This window comes from Brugia malayi (assembly GCF_000002995.4).
Source record: "Brugia malayi strain FR3 genome assembly, contig: Bm_v4_Chr2_contig_001, whole genome shotgun sequence".
Classification (NCBI taxonomy): domain Eukaryota; kingdom Metazoa; phylum Nematoda; class Chromadorea; order Rhabditida; family Onchocercidae; genus Brugia; species Brugia malayi.
The window spans coordinates 6,105,724-6,125,343 of record NW_025062476.1 but is presented as its reverse complement, the minus strand read 5'-3'; the positions used below and the strand labels follow the sequence as shown (position 1 = coordinate 6,125,343).

Sequence of the window (19,620 nt, the reverse complement as noted above, 5' to 3'; positions counted from 1 at the left end):
AATGAATATAATATATCTCAGAAGACGGAAAAAGAAAAAGGAGAAAGAGATTTAACTCGCTGTCATCCTTCCCAATTATCAAAACTAAATAGACTTATTCGCAAGTCGACATACCATCACAGTTTATGCTCAACTAGTTGACATCTACAGCAGTTATTGCTCCCACAGTTCAGATACGAGTGATGACCTCTAGATCAAAAATCCTCCGATCTTCCTTATTTCATATTTCGAATCATGCAATCGATATGCAACATTTCTCGCTTCATGATTGAGAGGAGTCCGGTTGGTCGGCGTGGAGTAAGGTTTGGTTGGTGTAGACTGGGTTGGGGTAACTTGAAAGTAATGGTAAGACAGAGTTGCGAGTTATGGGAAGAAGGCAGTGAAACAGAGTATGCAAAGATGGACGGAGGCGTCATTAAGGTCAAATTGATTATTCGAAATAGGTTAATTGGTCAGTTACTCGGACTTGGATTAGTGAACTTAACTATAAGCTGATATGTGCGATGTGTGTGTGTGTGTGTGCATAGTTATTAAAAATTGAGCTCAATTAATTTCTTGCGTAAGCTTTAAAAAAAATACTTTTTCAGTTGCAATAAGATGGAACTGATGCTGTTTGGAATTAAGTAACTTTATTGTGCATAAAGTGAGCTGGATAGGTGTTTTTAAAAAAGCATACACAGAGAGATTATGGGAAGAAGAGAATTTATAGACAACTCGAACTTTGCAAAGTAGAGTATTGAAGAGTAGAATGCTTATGAACACCTTTTTAGCTAAATGGAGAAAGCAATCTTTGCATTAAAATTTGAACAGATCAGAGCGGCTTACAAGAAAATGAAAGAGGAAGGGTAAAGTTGTTTTTTCAATAAAAAATTTGTTTCCTAATATGTACTTATCTTGGTTCTAACAACCCTCAATAATATTTTGAGTAAGAAATTTAGTTTTACTTTATAACGTCTATAGTTTTACTTTATACTTACCAATAAGAACATCGGGTCAGCATTTAGAACTTGACAAATAATTTTTTAAAAAATATGTATACAGTAAAGGAATTTCAGGAGTGCTGCCGAAGTAATTCGGTTGACAATTGAGAATGCCATACACCGGAAAGCATTTGAGATTGCACAGTGTACGGATATTGAGCAAGAAAGTCTTCTGAGGCAGTTACTAGCTGTTACATTCCAAGCTGCTAAAGAAGGTGTAACTAAGATAATTTACCTCCAAGTTCTTTTTTATTTTACCGGGGTTTTCTAGCCTGTATCCAAGATCTTTTTAGTCTTCATCTTTAAATTGCAGATTTTTGTGCAAAAGGAACAACAGTTGCTGTGATACAAGATGTATTCGATGTTAGCCCAGTTAAACATTGCGAAAAACTCTTCGCTATTGTTGAAGACAATTTGCCACAATGGAAAATGGTGCACACTTCTTGTTGTTTTTCTCTTAAAATTTCTAACCAATTTTGTGATGTTTTTTATGTAGCATACTTAATTTTTAGGGTATTTTTTACGAGCCTTGCAAAAATATGATATTGAGGATGTGTAATGATTTGCTGAAGCGCCTTTCACGAACGGTGGATACAAGCTTTTGTGGCCGGATTTTAGTCTTATTAGCACATGCGCTACCACTGTGTGAGAAATCCGGCTTAAATCTTGTTAGCCATTTTAATCTGGGCAATATCACGAAATATGACTTGGTAAATGGACCCTTTGTTTCTTTAGTAATATTTTTTCATATATTTCATTAAGTTAGTAACATATAGTAGTGATTTCCGGAATTTTTTTGCACTTCTTTTGTCGAATATTTAATTGCTCTATTTTTTGTGTCGTTTTTATTTTTAGGCAGATTCTTGCTTTGCTGTTGATGCGAATTTAACGGAGGACAGCGACGTTATGGAAGTCGGTGAAATAAGTGAACGGTATTTTTTTATTTTTTTGAAATTGGAAAAGAAATTAATTTCTTTTTTTTTGATATCAATGAATTTAATAAACGAAATGGTACAAGCCATCCGTCATTGGCTTACAGGAGTGTAAGTTGTAGTATGGTAAGAAAACTTGTCTCTATGTTTAAAAAAGTATTAGTTTATGATATTGTTCTATTCGAATTTTTTTTTTTTTTTTTTTTTGTGAAATTTTAGTAACCTTTGTTATTCAAATTGTTTGACGAAGGAAAGAAATATTGGTCCATCTTCATTCCACCAAAAGATGTATTAATTCGTAATCCTTAGTTATTTTTCATCTTGTTAGTTCTAACATATTAGAGGATAATTCATAAATCTGCTCTTCATTTTTAAGGGAAATTCCAGTGGATTATACACTTTATGCGAAATTTTGGCAGTTACAATCTTTCTTCTCTTCACCAGCAACATGTTTTGAAAAATCTAAATGGAGGACTTTTCAGCAGGTGTCGCACAGTAATTTATTTTGCATGATTTTGTTCTATTTAGTAATATCGAGAACCAGATAAAATTTTTCAAAATGTAGATAGCAACCAATCCCTTATTTTATAGAACACAACTGAGGTGCTCAACATATTTTCAAGTCATAAACTGGAATTCTCTGCAACCCTTGAAGAAGGTTCGAAAAGAGAACGCTCGAAGCAGGTTTCTTCTTGCTTTTTTCTTTATTTTGAGCTCATTAAACATTTTTCCTGATCTAAACATCATTTTTAAACGAAGTAATACTCTTTTTTGTGTCTTCGTTTATTTACAACTTTATACTGTTTTTTGCGAAGAAGTTCTTATTCTTAGGAAAATTCAAATGATGATATTGCTGCAATCCCATCTACTTCGAGAGCTGATGGAGATGAAGACATTTATTTTGCGAAATATTTAACTAGTCAGAAGGTAGTTTATTCTCGGCAGTTCATTGGTATTATGTTAGAGTAACGTTTTTAAAAATTGCATGTCCGAAATTATGATACCACTGAATTGCAATTTTTTCAGCTATTGCAATTACAGTTAAATGATTCTCAATTTCGACGTTACTTTCTTGTGCAGTGCCTAATTCTATACCAATATTTAGTATCCGATATCAAATTCAAGGAGTAACTATTTTCGTTTTTGGATTTTCAATTACTTTTTGAATCTCTTTTTGATATATTTTAGTCATCATGTTGTAAGTAGAAAATTTCTACCTATCTTTATTTTTCTAGCAAATCTTTTACTCTGAATGATGAACAGTTACGATTTATTATTGAATCCACTGAGAGATGTTTTCGATTACTTCGTGAGACGTATCCAAAAGGACCTCATTTTGCTGATGCTATGAAAGTGAGTTTTCACTAACTCAAAATTTGGAAGAACTGGATAGAGAAAATTACTTTCTGAAGTATATTTAGGTAATTCTTCATCGTGAGAAGGAATGGTCTGAATGGAAGAACAAAGGTTGCCTGGATTATACTCAATTGGCAGACAAAGAAAAACCTAGCGTTTTTAAAAAGTAAATTACTACAATTGCATAAAATGAACATGAAACATACTGAAATATTTCTTACGTTGCGAAAGTTATAATGATAGTATATCATGTTGGATCTTATAACTTCTTCAAAATCGAAAATAAAAAAGTAAAGTGAAACAGTTTTTTTTTTTTTTTTTTTGTTCTCCTTATTTTCGAATCCATGAAATATGTAAGATAAAGTAATAATTTTTTGTTCATCTTTTGTAGGCGGCCTAGAAACAGATATGACCCCTCAAAACTTGATCTCGGCAATCCAGAACTGACGAAGTTATGGAATATCAATCCAGATATGTTGTCGGCTTGTGAAGACTCAAGAAGGTAAAATTTGATGCTTCTAGATAAAAGTGTAGCTATTCGGCAGCTTCTAGATAAAAGTGTATTTTTCATATGGTGAAGCATTTTATTCATTAGAGATTGTATTTGAAAAGCATATCGTAATCTTAATTACTATCTTTTCATAGAATGTACTGATTTCAACCATATAATTTGTTTCAATGACATCATTTCTGATTACGAAAGTATATAAACAAAACTTTTCATATGGAAGAGGCGAAAGTCATTTTCTCATAAGTTACCTAATGTAGAAGCTTGATTCTTTCAGAAATTTTATACCGAAGTTGGTTGCATTCCTTGAAGATCCTCTCGACGAACTAGATCCGGAACAACTAGTTGAAGAGCAATATAGGCAATTTTTAGCAATTTTTATCGCGATATTTTGCTTGCTTAATCTATTGGTTTTGGATAATGTTAAGAGGAATGTAATAAATGCTGATATTTATTGGTTTCCACTCAGTAATTTCAAGACTTCATTTTTTTGGGGGAAGAAAGGAATTTAATATATCAGGATTGCACTAAAAAATGCAAAAATGGAAATAAATGAAAAATTCGACATAACCAACATTTATGGCTGCTATATGTGAATTGTGATTTCTTTTCTAAAATCCTTTCAGATCAGTGAACAATGAATCATTCCAGTGGAGAGCATCACGGCTGCTGATGTCTCAGAGCACGTCATATTTTCAAGTACGTTCTCTTTATGAACATACCAATATATTATGAAATTATTTTAATTTATGTGCTATTATAGACACCATCGAAGAGGAGTGAAGTAACAACGAATTTAGCACCATTTTTGGAAGAAGTGATCAAGCATACTGCAGCTAATTTTCCGGTTAGTTTTAATTGTGTGGTTTGGTGCAAACTAATTTTTGTTCGAGCAGAATTTCCTTGTTACTTGTAAAATAAATCGTTTTCAAGAATGTATGCGATCTTCATCTATTGAGGCCAGTTCCATAGAGTTAAAGGTATCTGCATGCGAGGAGATTCTAATTATCCTATAGTTTAGAAAACTCCACTATCTCAAACCTATATGACTGAAAAAAAAAAAAGGGAAAGTAATCGTATTTTGCAACTAACATTTCAGGAATTGAAAGATCGCATTCCGGGTATTACAGATAACAAAAGAAATATCAAAGGAAATGTGAATAGTAATAACAGTTCTACTTCATCAGCTCTTCGTAATGGGTTCCTTTCTCTTTTATTTCTAAATTTTTTATAATACGTGGTGATTCAATTTCTTCCATTTTTTAAGAAGCAGTGAACTACTTAGCAGTGAATTCATCTATTTAACATATTTTGCTTTTGTGTATTAGAAACTTTGCTGCACAAATGTTCTTATATTTTTGTTATTGTTTTTGGATTTTCACAGGACTTCACTCCGTCTTATTCAGTAATGCAGAAATCACCATTTGGTAAGCTGTGATAGCTGCTATTTACTGAATCTTTGGTGAAAACGTTGCTGGTACAGAAATGACTGGTTTTTCTGCTATTTTTTAGTTTGCATGTTTTTTTTTTTTTTTTCAGGCGGGAGCATATTGAACCATCTGCTGCTTTAACTGACTCACACATCGAACAGCTGGCACCGTTACTTGCAAGCAATTGGTCGACGTTAGCAGATGTAATGAATATCAATAAAGAAAGGAACGACGCAAAAGAAGAGGTGTGCGGCATAGTGATGTCTTGATATCAGTTCTATACATATGTTTGACCATACTTTTCTTACATTTATTTAATGAAGTTTCATGAAACTACTCAAATTTGCTGGAAAGTATTCTTTTCGTTCCAGCCAATGAAAGTGGCACAAAGAATACTAACAGCCTGGAGGCAGAAGGAGGGAAAAGCAGCAACGGTTAAACGGATTAGTAGTGTTTTATTGATGGCTGAATTATTCAGTGAACAAGTTGGACAAGTTTTTAGAGGGGTTGGTCTTTTTTTCTATAATGTTTTTGTTTTTCTACAAAGTATTTTAAATTCTATATAAGAGTGTACAATGTTTCAGAATACACCGAAAAGGATTTCAGCATGAGGGCTTTATGTTACTCACATTCCAAGCTGCCGTTCTGATCTCGGAACTGAGATCTTTTGTTACTTATTGTCAAGTTATAATTTTTCCTTTCTTGGTACAGATTGGAAAAATTCAAAAAGAAAAAAACTAAATTTACTCTAAACTTTTCACATATGTGTGGTTGTATTTCTTACAAATAATATTTCTTAGATAACACTTAGTTAATTTATCAGACAGTTATTGTTTCCTTGGTGATCTGTGACATATTTCATGAAAGGAATAACTATTAAAATGTAATTTGAAGAAAATCTCCTGCACAACTATTACGTTCGTGATTTTTTCATTCTTGTTTTCTTTATCTTACATTGACATCACTGCGTTGGTCTTTTTTATTAAGGATATATTGTTGGATTTTGATTTATGAAATGAACTAAATGAATTACTTTTTTGTTTCTGGCATGATATAATGTTTCTTAACGTATCTTGATGCATTAGATATCTTCATCGATTTTTGAGACATAACAGGAATTTTATGAATTAGTGATTCGAATTTTCATTAGAAGTTTTTGAACAATAACAAGTATGGTGGTACTTTAGGCCTAATGTGAGGTTTTTCGACTTACAAGTTGTTTTCGCTTTGTTCAGCTGAGAATAAGAAGTTTCGGTTTTTTTTTTTTCGAACGTTCTTGATAAAAAAATATTTGTGGACTAGTAGTTCGAAATATAAAGGCATGATAGTACATTGATTCTTCCTTTCTTAACAGTCGACTTATCGTTATTTGATCGAAAATTATCGCAATTTTAGTAATGTATACAAGTAATTGGATCCAATGACGCGATTTCAAAGTGGAGTTCGAACTCCACTCAATGTTGCGTAAGTGTTCGTACGGATGTATATTTTCTATGGACCTTCTTGAATAGTTGTCTTATCTAGTGGAGAGGCTGAAAATTTTTTGTTGAGAACTTTTGGTTCCATACGAATTAATTTGCAAGTATTATAGGTTGGTTTCGGACTTCTTTTGCCCAAATGCAGGTGGTGTGGAGACACATATATATTTTCTAGCAAAATGTTTGGTGCAGTTGGGGCATAAAGTGATAGTAATAACTCATGCATACGGCAAACGACGTGGCATTCGATACCTTTCAAATGGACTTAAAGTAACTATTTTATTTTGGATATTAAGTTTTACTTTCCCGTCCGTAAATATGATTCTTACTTTTTTAGGTCTACTACCTACCGTTCATTGTCATGTATAATGGCAGTTGTCTCCCCTCAATTGTTGGTTCATTGTATTGGTTTCGAAGAATATATTTAGAAGAACATATACAGATAGTACATGGTCATTCTGTGAGTGGAAATAATTCATATTTTTAGATGTATGGATTTTACTGGGATTTCAAGATTGCCGGTTTAAGCGTTATACGTATTTGCTTGTTCCTTTACAGACTTTTTCAACAATGGCACACGAAGCTATGATTCATGCCTGGTGCTTGGGTTTACGCACAACATTCACCGATCATTCTCTCTTCGGTTTCGCTGATGCATCCGCAATTCTCATGAATAAATTAGTATTGCAGTATTCCCTTGTCAACGTGAATAGAGTTATTTGTGTTTCGTATACCAGGTGGGATTTTCACTATAATTGTTTAGGTTTTATATTTTTTACAACAGTTTTTTCACGATCTACAAAGTGTCATATTCTTTATATTATTGCATATTTCGAGGTGAGACTTCATTTCTTGTATAGCTCCGCCACCATCTTTAACACGTATCTTCATCCAGTGGAACATTTGCATATTTATTATTGCAGTAAAGAAAATACTGTACTGCGAAGTGGTGTTCTTGCAAATAAAGTTGCAGTTATTCCTAATGCTATTGATACAGACTTGTTTGTGCCGGATCCATTTTTGTTTCGAAAAAATCCAACAACAGTTATTGTTCTTTGCAGACTTGTATATCGTAAGGTAAAGTAGTTTTTTTTTTTTTGCTTATAAGACCATAGAGATATTGGATACCAGTATGCGAGACGCTACGAATATTTTTCATTTTTTTTTCTTTTTCAAATGATATAATCTATAAGTTTAAAGAACTAACTTGGCTTTGACATTTTCTGATTTGAAATTCTAAATTGCAGGGAGCTGATATCTTAATAAGAACTATACCTCGTGTTTGTTCACTTCATAATTCGGTACGATTTATTATTGGAGGTGATGGACCAAAACGGGTTGACGTAGAAGAAATGCGCGAAAAATACCGCTTGCAAGATCGAGTAATCATGCTAGGAACACTTCCTCATGATCAGGTTTTTATGGATTGAGCTGTTTTATTTCATCAGTGTTCAGAAAATTTAACTAGAATTCTTTTTTATCTTGTCAAACAAGTTAAATTTATAAGAATTCCGTAATTGCTAAAAAAAGTGGATTGCAGATCGCATTAATTTTATGATTAAATCTTTTGCATATGTAATTAAGTCCTTCACATGCACATATACAAGTGGCACGATCTTGCAATAAACTTATACACTCTCTAATTTTCATTACATTTAATAACTACAGGTGCGCGACGTTCTTGTACAAGGGCAGATATTTTTGAACACTTCGCTTACAGAGGCATTCTGCATGAGTATTGTTGAAGCTGCTTCTTGTGGGTGAAAAATTTTTTTTGCTGCTACTCTTTTGTAATCTTATTTTTCCTTTCACGGGATCATATTTTATGTTTGTACCTTTCAGCCTACACGTGGTTTCTACGCGGGTTGGTGGGATTCCCGAAGTCCTGCCGGAGGAATTTATTATGCTGGTAGAACCAGAACCAAACAGTAAGTTGATAAATTGCAAACGAAAGTACTATTACTAAGTGAAAGTTTAATTTTCATTCATATTACGTATATGTAGAAGTTCATTACATGTGGTATAAAAGGCTTAAATAATTAAACATTTTTTTTTTTTTTTAAATATAGATTTGAGTGACGCTTTACTAAAAGTTATTGAACTGCGGGAAAATGGACAGTTGATCGCACCGGAAGAGAAGCATGATGTGATTTGTCGCATGTATCGTTGGCCCGACATTGCGAAGCGAACTGAAAAAGTCTATCTCTCAGCGCTACAGTGTCCACAATTGTCTTGGTTTGATGGACTTTTAAGGTAACTATTAACAGTAGTTCTAAATTAGCATTAAGTGCACTGGATTCTATCGCATTAACAGAAGAATTTGGGATTATAGAACAAAAAAGCCTAAATTTCAGTTATTGCGCTTGTGGAATTGGATTCGGTATATTATATGTTTGGGCAGCTCTGTTAAATATGATCTTCATCACAATTCTCAACTACTTTGACCCAATTCCAGTAACCTTTTTTTTAATACAATAATTTTTGGTTTCTCGAATATTGATTTCTTAAGCCGAAACATTTCGGGAAACAATTGCACTGTTGAGAAGATTTTAAAATTCTTTTTTTCATGCTTATTTGCAGTCTACGAATAACCGAAAAACAGAAAGCAGATCATCTCGCTAATAAAGAATGACCTTTGCACTAAACGTATATGTTCGAAGTAGGCAGCAGTCATTAAACTTTCTCATATCATGCATTTATCATCTCATCAACTTTTATTTTTTTTATTTTGTAAGTGTTTTGACTTTGCATCTGTAATGATAATTCATAAATTGTTTAGATTTTTTGTGCTGACTTTATTTTGCACATACACAGAGCTGAGAATATTCATGTAGTTTATTTTTAAATCGCTTCGGAGAAAAATTCAAAAAATTCCAAGATATTATGAGTACCAACTGTATCTGTACCACTATTATCATGTTAGATATTATCATATTTCACATTCGATTAAGTTTTAACATGAAATTTGGAAAAAAATTTTTGTTATAAAAATGACTGAAAGTAGCATTTAAGCAACTTACACCAAAGAACATCTGATTTATTTAAAACTCATATAGCTATAATATATTTTCCACTTAATTTAATAACACACCAACCACACTATCTGTTTGAGGTCAAATTTATTATAGATGGAGTGGGCTTTTATGCAAAATTTCCATACCAAAACTTTTATACAATTATCCTAATTGATTTCGGTGCTTTAATTTCTGAATATTCTAGTATTTTTGGTAAGTGTTCAAGCAGCAAACATAGACTATAGGAACTGCTACAAACATTACAAATGGAATCTGTAGAGTTGTCTTATGCGCTTTGAGATAACTTTAAAAGACTTGTTCCTATTCGGTTATTTTTCATTAATGTTTTGATCGTTAATGTGTATTCGTTATTCCACGTGTTGGATGACTGAAATGAAAGTACTGATGCTTGCAATATGATTGCAATATTTTCTTCTCTATGCAACTAACCAATATTTTAAATTGTTAACAAACTGAAATGTTCAGTTCATTTTCAGTTGTCACTTCTGCCTTTATCACCTATTGAATGCATTATTGAATTTCGACATTACCATAGAAATTTTTAATTTATCCGAACATCGTTGAAACATTTTCATTAAACATTTGCGAAAAGTTGTGAACTGAATAACCTCTCAGTTGGACTATGGCGAATGAAATAAGTTCTCACGCCTTGTGGATTAATTGCAGTATTTTGCTGCAGAAATGATGGACGTTTCAATAACTAGTGGCTTTCATAATAAACTGATAACTATTAATTGCACTTCTTGAAAATGATCTGATTTATATTTCTGCTGTATTTGGAAGCGATCTGTGTTGACAGTCTATTTTCCTTGAGCTACGTAACTAGTAAATTTCGGCTGCTTGCTTATTTAGCAGTAAAAGAAAAGTACATATAGCATTGGGTATGTTGCCAGCCTAAGCACTGGACGTGGATACTTTTGTATACTGTTAACATTTGGACTAGATTTATGTAATCATTTTACGAACGTCTATTGATACAAATATATGAAAGAAAAATTTATCATTAGATTTAACAGTAAATATTTTAGAAGAGAAATAACAATAGATGAGGCATCATTTAAGTTTGATAGGTTGGTAAGATTTGTCTCACGGTTTGTGCAAGTTTGAGAGCTTCTAAATTGGCCATCTTTTAATTTGTAGTATTGTTTTCAGGAAATAAACTAGTTGTGGTTCATACAAATGAGTGATGCCTTAAGGGCATCTATTACTGCAGCTACTACTGCTGTCTACCGATTTCACAGCGACAGTAACGAAAGTAATGCTTCTTCGTTGGATACTCATTTGGGGGTGAACATTTTATTTTCTTGGGATAAGCGATAAATCCATTTCTATGTTTTATAACCAAAATATTTTCACTTATCTGTCTTAAGTGATTTAGCTATGAATTTTACATGTATGATAATTCCAATGGAATCATAATTTTATTAGTAACAAGTAAAACACTAGAATTGTATTAAGTTACAATATCCTTAGTGATAAAATAAAGTCCCCAACTTTATTTTTATATGTTACTCTATAGCTGTGTATTCATTTCTATATATCCATCTTTCTGCTACTCACATCTTCCTTGCATTAGTCCTGGTGGTTATTTATTATTTCTTACTAAGAAAAAAAAAATACTATCGTTTTTTTCTATTTAAATGAAACGGTTCCAGAAATTGGTCGAGTTGACAAATATTTTGGATACATCAGCCAGATTAAGCATACATGATCGTCAGTTATGCGATCTGCTTCGTTATTGTTCGATGCTACTGAATGGTATTTCTACATCGGCAGTTACTCGTTCTCGTTTACATCTTTTTCTTTTCAACTTAGGTTAGCTATGTTTTCAATGTTTTACTTTCGAATTTATAAAGATTCTTTGCCCAGTATGACATTTATAGTGCTTAAATTGCACAGAGTAGCCGCCGTTGTAGAAATGTAAGCAATAAGGTTAGGGTGATGTTGACATTATGATGATCATTTTTGCACATGCCAGTTAGCGGATGTGTTTTAGCTTTTCACAATATCTCAATCAGAAGGTACTTGGCAGGAGAAAATCTGCAAATATGTGGGTCAGTTTTTGAATGCTTAAAGTTGTCACTGCGAGAACAGCTTGGCCCACAAAATCTTATTGACGTATTGCGACTACTTCAGGTGTGTTATATTTATATTAGTAGATTTAATGATGTTCGATTTTGTTGCTAGCATAATTTTTGCTTGTTTAGGTACTCACTTATGAACGAAATGTAGTGCTTGGATTATGGACAAATGATCTTATTTCATTTCTTTTAAGCGAAGTGTTAGTTTTAACTTCATTTACCTTATCGCTATGAATATGTTTATATAAGGTTTGGTTTTGACCTATTTAGTGTGCTTGTCTTATTAGATTTTGATATGTATGGTGTGTATTTAATTTTTTATCATATTTATTTTCTTTTGCTCATTCACATTTATTGAAAAATTCTACAAGTTTCCCAACTTTAAATATTTTTATGTAACTGGATTTGTTGTAGGACTTGTGATGATGAACCAGAATGGCTTCCTTATTGTATAGCCATACTATGTAATCTTGCTGCTCGATCGAAATCAGCTTGTTTAAGAATACGCAAATCGGTGAGTTCATTTGTGGTTTTGTAATAAAATGATTTTAAATTCCGCGTTTCTGATATGGAGTATGATGCTTTTTGTTTACAAATAATATTTAATAACATTGTTTCAATTACGCTAATATGAAACATTTACAGTCATCCTACAAAGTTTTCACTCACAAACTGCTAAAGCTATTAGCTCATGACTCGCGAACTGTAGTTATTTCATCTCTTGTACTAGTCGGTTTTCTGGAGGAAAAACTTCGTGATACGGTGACTTTTTTTAAGTAGTTAATTCAAACATAGCGAAAAATTTTAATCATATCATATCCATTCTGTAGCGTTTAAAAAATAACTTTATGGGACTATTTAATATGAAGTTGTTTTGCTAGTATTTTTAGCATTTTTTGGAGAAAAAACTGAAAAAGCAGAATGTAATATTTTGCTCATTTTTTGAAGTGGAAAGAATAGCCCTTAGCGGGAACAACAAGATGTAATACTAAGCATAAATTTAAATTGGAAACATATTCATGCATAACAGATGGAAAAATTTCTCACTTCAGGTATTTTGTTCTCGGAACATTCCTCAAACATTCCGGTGTGTTTTCAATGTTTTGATTTTGGGGGACCATTTGATGACGCGACATATTGCTGTTGATCTGCTGAAGCGATTAATCATTAATGACTGTTCTGATGTATGTTTTTAAAGGTTTAATATCTTCAAAGAGGTCCTCCATTTTTGTGATGGGAAAAATGCCTGAACAGAATATGCAAGAATGTTTATATAACTGATTTAAATTTGTGTTGTTATTTCACCTCCTACTCATATTTTATCATTTTCTGGTAATAGACATGAAAAAAGTGAACTAGACTTTGCAGATATCATCACTTCCAACAATTACGTCTACAGGCAAAGATCTTGTTTCCTATTCATATTTTGAAAACACGATTCAACGTGTTGCAGGCCTTTTTGTTCAAATTGATCCTCGCACCGAGGAGTCACTTAAAGTAGGTTATTTCATCTATAATTTAAAATTTGTTTACATTCTCAAATCTTCTATGGGATTCCTGAAAATTTAGCTTGTGAAAGTGTGCTTGCAGGTATACGATCTTTTTTTATCATTTTGTTCGATGGCACAGTTACGATCAGCAACTGCCCAAGCTGTTTTACGGTGCTCAGTACACAATGAAAGATTGACAACTCCAATTCTAGCTATTTGCAACACATCTAATCTCTCTTTCGATGAAGCGATTGAGCCTGAAATCCCTTTGAAGGCTCTTCGTCTTCTCATTTATTTGCTGCAGGTACAAAAAAAGCGTGCTTTTGATATTTTGCCTCTTTTGACATTCATGCTTACAAAGCTTTGATAACGAAGTATGAACAGGATGTTAAGTTTCATTACATATTTCGTTTTTTTAAACTGTTAAAAAGTTTCATTTGGGCATTTGTTGGTGAATGGAGCATTGATACTGGAGTCATCTCTAAAAAAGGAGTTCATATAAGTTAAGCAAAATAAATATGTCGAAAAATTGGCATTTAACTTGCATCAGCATAATTTTTATATTGAATATTGATCGTGATATTTGCACCTATTTGTATTTGTTAATCTCAGGATAATTTTGCACAGGAACTAATCGAAAACGATGGTCATGTACAAGATGTTTTGCCCACGGAACATATTTTACGACTTATCGAAAATAACACAAAAACGGCGATTGAAACAGTCAGCAACTTTGTAAAATTTCAGTGCCAAAGAATAACTGAGGGGTTACGCCTCGTTGAAAGTAATCGCTTACGATTCACTTGCTGTTCCATGAAGAAATTATACTCAGATCCATATTGTGGATGCAAACCATAAAATTTACAACCATTTTAGTTTTTTTTTTTCTCTTTTTTTTTAGCGGTTTCAAATGATGATGAAACAAGAACTTATTTATTCGAAGTTGTCACTGCTCCGCTTTGCTCTCACATCATCGAATCACAAATGATCTCAAATACTGTTGTTACTTACGTAGGACAGCCTGCAATGCAGCGTAGTGGATCTTTGCCTGAATGGTGGTGAGTTTTGTGTATTGTCCCGTATTTTGAGATTTAAGGGTCAATTCTTTATTAACAAAAGTGAGCTATTAGTAGTTGCAGTCTTTCGTATTTCTCGAATTTATATAATATCACTACTTCGTATTCATAACTTTATCGTTTGCAGTGTGCTCGAGTTCGCCATTTACCTTGCTTTACTGTTGTAATATCATCTTGAAAGAACCGCGAATCTTTTTTTTTTTTTTGTTATCATCTAATGTTCTTCATTACTTCATGTATAAATTATGTGAAAACTTATAGCGTCGATGGTGTAGCAGTCGTTTTGAAACTGCTGAGAGTTCTGACCATACTGAAAGATCATTCAAAACCACACAAAGATTTATATTGGAAAATACTGAAGGTATGTGATACTAAATATTAATTAATTTGATATCTAGCACTTTAGTTTCTGGATTTGTTTCTATCCTATCTTTCAGGATGACCGCTTAGTGCCGTTTATCGCATATGCAGTTGTTGGTGGTGGTGCCGACTTGACTCATGAAGCTTTACTTCTTTACATACATTGTGCACAAAGTCACACTTTTCCTACAAAATGGTATGCTTTCAATAGTTATTTTTTTTGTTTAACTTATCTTAATTAACTGTTTTGAGGTTGGGAGATTTGATAGCAGGCTATCGTGAAGAAAAGATTTTGGCATCTAATGCAGCAAGGATCTGTTTATCTCGGTATGCTTCTTTTTATTTTCAATATTTCCTGGTGGTTAATACAACACGTTATTAATTTCAAGTAACTTAACTATTTTGGAGTAAATAAAAATTACTCACCTCTATATATTGTCGTTCTAGCGACAACTCCGAAGTTAGCTTAAATGGTGATGTTGGTGGTTTCGCAGTAGATAATAAAAAAACATCCAGTGATCGTTTGATAGATAAAAGTGAGACTGTAAAACAAGTCGGTGATCTGCTGGATAAGCTACAGCAAGAGAATGTTGTGAGTTTGAAATAATTTATGTACTATTTCAAATGATTTGTGTGAAATGGTGCAGAATGGTATAATGTGCTGATTATTAATTTACATAATATTTATTTCTATGTTATTGCATAAATAAAAATAAATAGTGCCTGACACTGAACCAAGTTTCCAGCTCAAAGATCCTCGAGTATCGCAGTTATTAAATATGTATGAAAAGGAGGTACGAACTTTGAAGGTACGTTTAAATTTCTTACACCTGTACTTCTTTGGCTGTTTATTTAAAAAAAAAAACTATTACAATTCGTCTTCCTTTCTTCCTTTAACTGGTGTTTTATTCGAATCGAAATGCTGTTTCGGTTTGAGTTTGATTCAACTGCAAATGATATGCAGTACTTATTTTCATGTTTATAAAACTTACATTTTCAAGTCTTATTTGTAGTACACATTCCAGAAAATGGATTCTAAAAAGCCACTTTGCTAGTATATTTTTTGTGCATAGTTCGATTTATTGTTTTTTCTGTTTTATTGCTACCTATGCAGATTATATATATATTTAGATTCGGGAAAAAGAATTGGAAAGAATAGTAGCAAAGATGGAAGAGTCGTTGCGTCATCATGAAGATCATAATCTGCGTAACAAAAAAGATAATGAAAATGAGGTGGCGGTTTAGAGCTTTTTTAATCTTCAGAGAAGTTTTAACTTTTAATTCCATCACAATTTTTGCAGATAATAAGTCTTCGAAAATTGGTTGCTGATTGCGAAAAAAAAATCGAAAATTTAAACGCGTTGCTAACTTCTCTCTATTCAGAGAAAAGAGAAACAGAAGAAACGTGTGATGCTTATAAGAAAATAGTGGAGGATAAAAAAATGGAACTGGCTGTGCTCAATGACGAGTGAGTTCATTTAAAATTTAAATACATCTCAGTATCGCGGTCAAAATCTGTAAAGTCATCATATCAGTTTAGCGCTTTTTGATTTCATGACATTTCAGATTTGTTGCGGTGGTAGGAGAGCTTTCACAGAAGTTATAAATATGACGAATGGAATTTACTGTGATAGATTCAAAACCATTGTTTTCACATATTCCGGTCTCTTTATTCTTTTTTTTTATTTATTTTTTTGTACTTTTTTTATTTTCAGGCTTGAAAAAATAACACAAGAAAAAAACATTTTACAAGAAGAAAATAAAAGCGAACGAGAGCTTGCTACACTTGCGAAGAGTCGTTACGACGAACTGAGGAAAAAATTTGCCCAGTAAACTTTGTTTACAAGATCAAATTAAGTTTAAAAAAAAAAAAGTAAGAAGGAAAAATGATGCGATGTTCAATGCTTTGTTAAATTTTATAAAGTTATATTTCTAGAGCATCAGATGCTTTGATTAATAAGGACAAAGAATGTGTTCAACTCGTCAATGAATTTAAAATTTTGGAACTGAATTTAGTGGCTAAAAAAGCCGAAAACAACGGTTCATATTTCTTTTTTTGAAAAATATAGGACATTGATCGCAGAGATCGCAGAAATTCATGCCACGAACAACTATCATATTCATAGTTTTAGCATATAGATATTATTTGGTTCTTTCTTTTAGATGAGGAATCAGAATTCCCTGTACCAATAACGCTTAATGAAAATAGGTTTTGGAGAAATTCATTTCGTACTTTAATTATAAATACTAATTCCACTAAAAAACTTCATATTTCAACGCGAATATAGCTTGTCTTTCATTATGGACAGTTTGCTTCAAAATTAAAACTTCATTGCACTTCGTTTTGCAGAGATGGCTGAGAGTTTGAAGCATGCACAGAAGAAACTGGAGGAGATGACGAATGCTAAGGACTCTGAAGTGAAATGTTTGAAAATTTTGGTAATTATCTTTACCCGCTTATCCTTTTTACTGTAAAACTATTTTTTAAACTTAAGGTTGTATGTCTTACCTCAGGATAAAGATTTTTTTATTCTCATATGCAAATGTTTATTTTCCCAGTGAAAAGTTTAAAAATCTACGTGGTGTATTATAGCTGGATGGGAAAGCTGAAGAGATTGAACGTCTCAACAAGGAGTTGCAGAAAGTTTTGAAATTCAAAGACCAGATGATGCAGATGATGAACGAGATTTAATTCGATACATTTTAACACTGGGTGTCTCAAATCTTCCACTGTAGAGACAGAAATCTTCACTTCTTTTTGCCTTAATTTCTTTTCTGATTTTCAATGTAAATTGGAACTTTCATTATTTATGTTTGCTATGGCTCAGGAAATGTATATTTTTTCATTGTACGTCGGTGGGACATTATTTTCTAGGAATTCACTCCGGTAGATATTTAGATACGTCGTTGAGAAGCGCACATATGCATAACTTTGATGCATTGTGCGATCTGAAATATCACTCTGACGCCGATGCCACCTGAACTGGCGAAGCAGAAATTTAAACAGATTCTAATGAGTCAACTTAACTATTAACGAAGCCAAAGGCAAACGGAATCTCGAAATAAGTTTGGTTTTGTGGTGCTAGCTTAGCTTTAAATATCTATTCTGCTATTGTTTGTCATTGATTATTGATTATTGTAAAGGCGCATTTCGAAATTTTTAATTTTACATTTAAATACTTTTGTAGTTTTAGATGTAAATTGATTCTTATACAATGCAAAGTTCCATAAAAACATACATATTCGGCTTGCAAGCTTCATTATGTCTGTTGTTTAGCTGTTTAGCGGGAATATCATGTACACTCTCTTTTTCTTTGGAAAAAAAAAAAACTTTTTTGGAAAGTTTGCGATGTTTGAGGAAAGTTGTACAGAACAGACCTTCACTGTAAGGATGGTAGGTTTTTTATTTTCGATGAGATATGTTTGTAATTGTTTTCTAGCAAAATAATTGCAGGGGCTTTACATAGGATAAGGATAAAGTAGAGCATATTAGATGATGCACTCGAAACAGGAAGTGATATTTTTTTCATATTTTCAGTTGTGGTAAACTTCAGTATCTATGCGCTTTGCTTAAGTGAAGGAGGAATCTCCAACGGGCATAATCATGAATTCCTGATATTGAAGATGTATTATAACAAATTTAGAAAATTTAATGACTGCAGATTTAGCAGCCTCAATAAACAAGCTCAATCTGCATTGCAAGTTTATTACCAGCATGTTGATAACATTCATGGCAGGTACCGGCAGAACGACTACCTCCACACATGCTAGTTCAGCAGTGTATTTGTAAACACTTACAAACAACACCAGCCTTGCGTACTGCTAACAAATGCCAAAATTGCATTAGCACCAAATTTTGCTAAATAATTTTCAATTCCTGCCTTATCACAGAGGAAATAATTTGCAATTGCAGTTTAATCCTTCGATGTTAATGAAGTGTTAAGTGCAGAAAGTTGGTTATTTTGTGCTCACAGTTTTGACAGTCAGTTCGTGTTTATAGGTTTCTATAAGAGGACGGTTTGTTTATTCACATCTTTTATAGACTATTAGAATGCCGATCATTAATGAAAAGATAGAAGCACTCACATTTATATTCTCGGTTCCATCAAGCTGAAGAAGAAATCCATCGATTTCTTTTTGCTGGGTCGGATCCAACTATTCAAAACCATTCAAATTTTCAAAAAATTTGCGACATAGATCAAATAAGGAAAAAAGTTAATTTAAAAAAAATAAGTTAATTTAACTTACTTTAGAAATCAATGCTGAAGCTATTTGTTCGTTGACATTTTTAACTACCTTTGGAACTCCTTTTCCATGATGAACATCCTCATTTTGATCACGAAGTTCGAGTACCTCATGCACACCTATTGATGCATCAATTGGCATCGCTGCGCGAAACATGTCTAGAGTTTGACAAGAATTATTCAAAATGTAGTGTAAATTGATTAAGTAAGATGCAGAAGGCTGACCTTTCTTAGTAGTAAGATCAACTTCTACTGTTAGATTGCCTCGAGAATCATAGATGTGATGGGCACAATAGCAGTAATCAGCATTATTAGTCGTCACTGACAAAAAGTTCCTGTAAAGAAATCATAAAACCACCGTAAAACAATTTACAAACAATATTTTCAAACAGGAAGATATCGGACAGAGTTCAGATTTAGTATAAACAATTCAATGAGTCCAATTTGAATTTCTCTGAGGCAGTAGTAAAGGTAACAAATTGAAAATAGACGATTTTCATCGTCTATTTTGTGATCAGTGTGAACTCCGTAAACAGTTGTAACGTATAATGAGTGAAACGTCAAAGTATTCTAGTCAGTTAGTTAAGAATATTCATCTAATCATTTTTCCTATTAAAAAAGCCCAACAGTGGAGGAGCAAGGAACTTAGC

The 19,620-nt window shown here is 32.7% G+C and overlaps 4 protein-coding genes across 5 annotated transcripts; 3 read left to right on the top strand and 1 right to left on the bottom strand.

Annotated features, from left to right (window-relative positions):
- Positions 1 to 774: 774 nt before the first annotated feature.
- Positions 775 to 5,817, top strand: Bma-thoc-1 (Uncharacterized protein; the record flags this gene model as incomplete). Its single annotated transcript, XM_043078596.1, has 19 exons — positions 775 to 845; positions 1,056 to 1,195; positions 1,294 to 1,412; positions 1,493 to 1,690; positions 1,836 to 1,912; positions 2,289 to 2,397; positions 2,504 to 2,596; positions 2,744 to 2,839; positions 2,939 to 3,039; positions 3,148 to 3,265; positions 3,334 to 3,434; positions 3,660 to 3,770; positions 4,054 to 4,068; positions 4,403 to 4,475; positions 4,540 to 4,623; positions 4,876 to 4,976; positions 5,316 to 5,451; positions 5,578 to 5,712; positions 5,791 to 5,817. The coding sequence occupies 19 exons, from the start codon at positions 775 to 777 to the stop codon at positions 5,815 to 5,817; spliced, it is 1,905 nt and encodes a 634-aa protein (XP_042934530.1).
- An 809-nt stretch (positions 5,818 to 6,626) lies between these two features.
- On the top strand, positions 6,627 to 9,306 carry Bma-piga-1 (Uncharacterized protein; the record flags this gene model as incomplete). Its single annotated transcript, XM_043078595.1, has 11 exons — positions 6,627 to 6,670; positions 6,798 to 6,954; positions 7,022 to 7,144; positions 7,243 to 7,421; positions 7,608 to 7,761; positions 7,932 to 8,099; positions 8,353 to 8,444; positions 8,527 to 8,612; positions 8,754 to 8,937; positions 9,039 to 9,138; positions 9,265 to 9,306. The coding sequence occupies 11 exons, from the start codon at positions 6,627 to 6,629 to the stop codon at positions 9,304 to 9,306; spliced, it is 1,329 nt and encodes a 442-aa protein (XP_042934529.1).
- Positions 9,307 to 10,898: 1,592 nt separating this feature from the next.
- Bm1808 (Uncharacterized protein) lies at positions 10,899 to 17,418 on the top strand (the record flags this gene model as incomplete). The annotated part of the gene is made up of 22 exons (XM_043078594.1): positions 10,899 to 11,006; positions 11,375 to 11,534; positions 11,716 to 11,855; positions 11,927 to 12,000; positions 12,215 to 12,314; positions 12,446 to 12,562; positions 12,853 to 12,984; positions 13,169 to 13,297; positions 13,391 to 13,594; positions 13,918 to 14,074; positions 14,192 to 14,348; positions 14,628 to 14,727; positions 14,804 to 14,922; positions 14,979 to 15,053; positions 15,174 to 15,318; positions 15,473 to 15,535; positions 15,858 to 15,959; positions 16,028 to 16,194; positions 16,442 to 16,555; positions 16,663 to 16,766; positions 17,077 to 17,165; positions 17,320 to 17,418. The coding sequence occupies 22 exons, from the start codon at positions 10,899 to 10,901 to the stop codon at positions 17,416 to 17,418; spliced, it is 2,655 nt and encodes an 884-aa protein (XP_042934528.1).
- A 1,291-nt stretch (positions 17,419 to 18,709) lies between these two features.
- On the bottom strand, positions 18,710 to 19,127 carry Bma-enol-1.1 (Uncharacterized protein; the record flags this gene model as incomplete). Of its 2 annotated transcripts, XM_043078592.1 has the most annotated exons (3): positions 18,710 to 18,730; positions 18,813 to 18,881; positions 18,975 to 19,127. In XM_043078592.1, the coding sequence occupies 3 exons, from the start codon at positions 19,125 to 19,127 to the stop codon at positions 18,710 to 18,712; spliced, it is 243 nt and encodes an 80-aa protein (XP_042934526.1). The 2 variants fall into 2 exon arrangements, with proteins under 2 accessions (XP_042934526.1, XP_042934527.1); XM_043078593.1 differs by lacking the exon at positions 18,710 to 18,730 and having other exon boundaries at positions 18,750 to 18,881.
- Between the last annotated feature and the right edge of the window lie 493 nt (positions 19,128 to 19,620).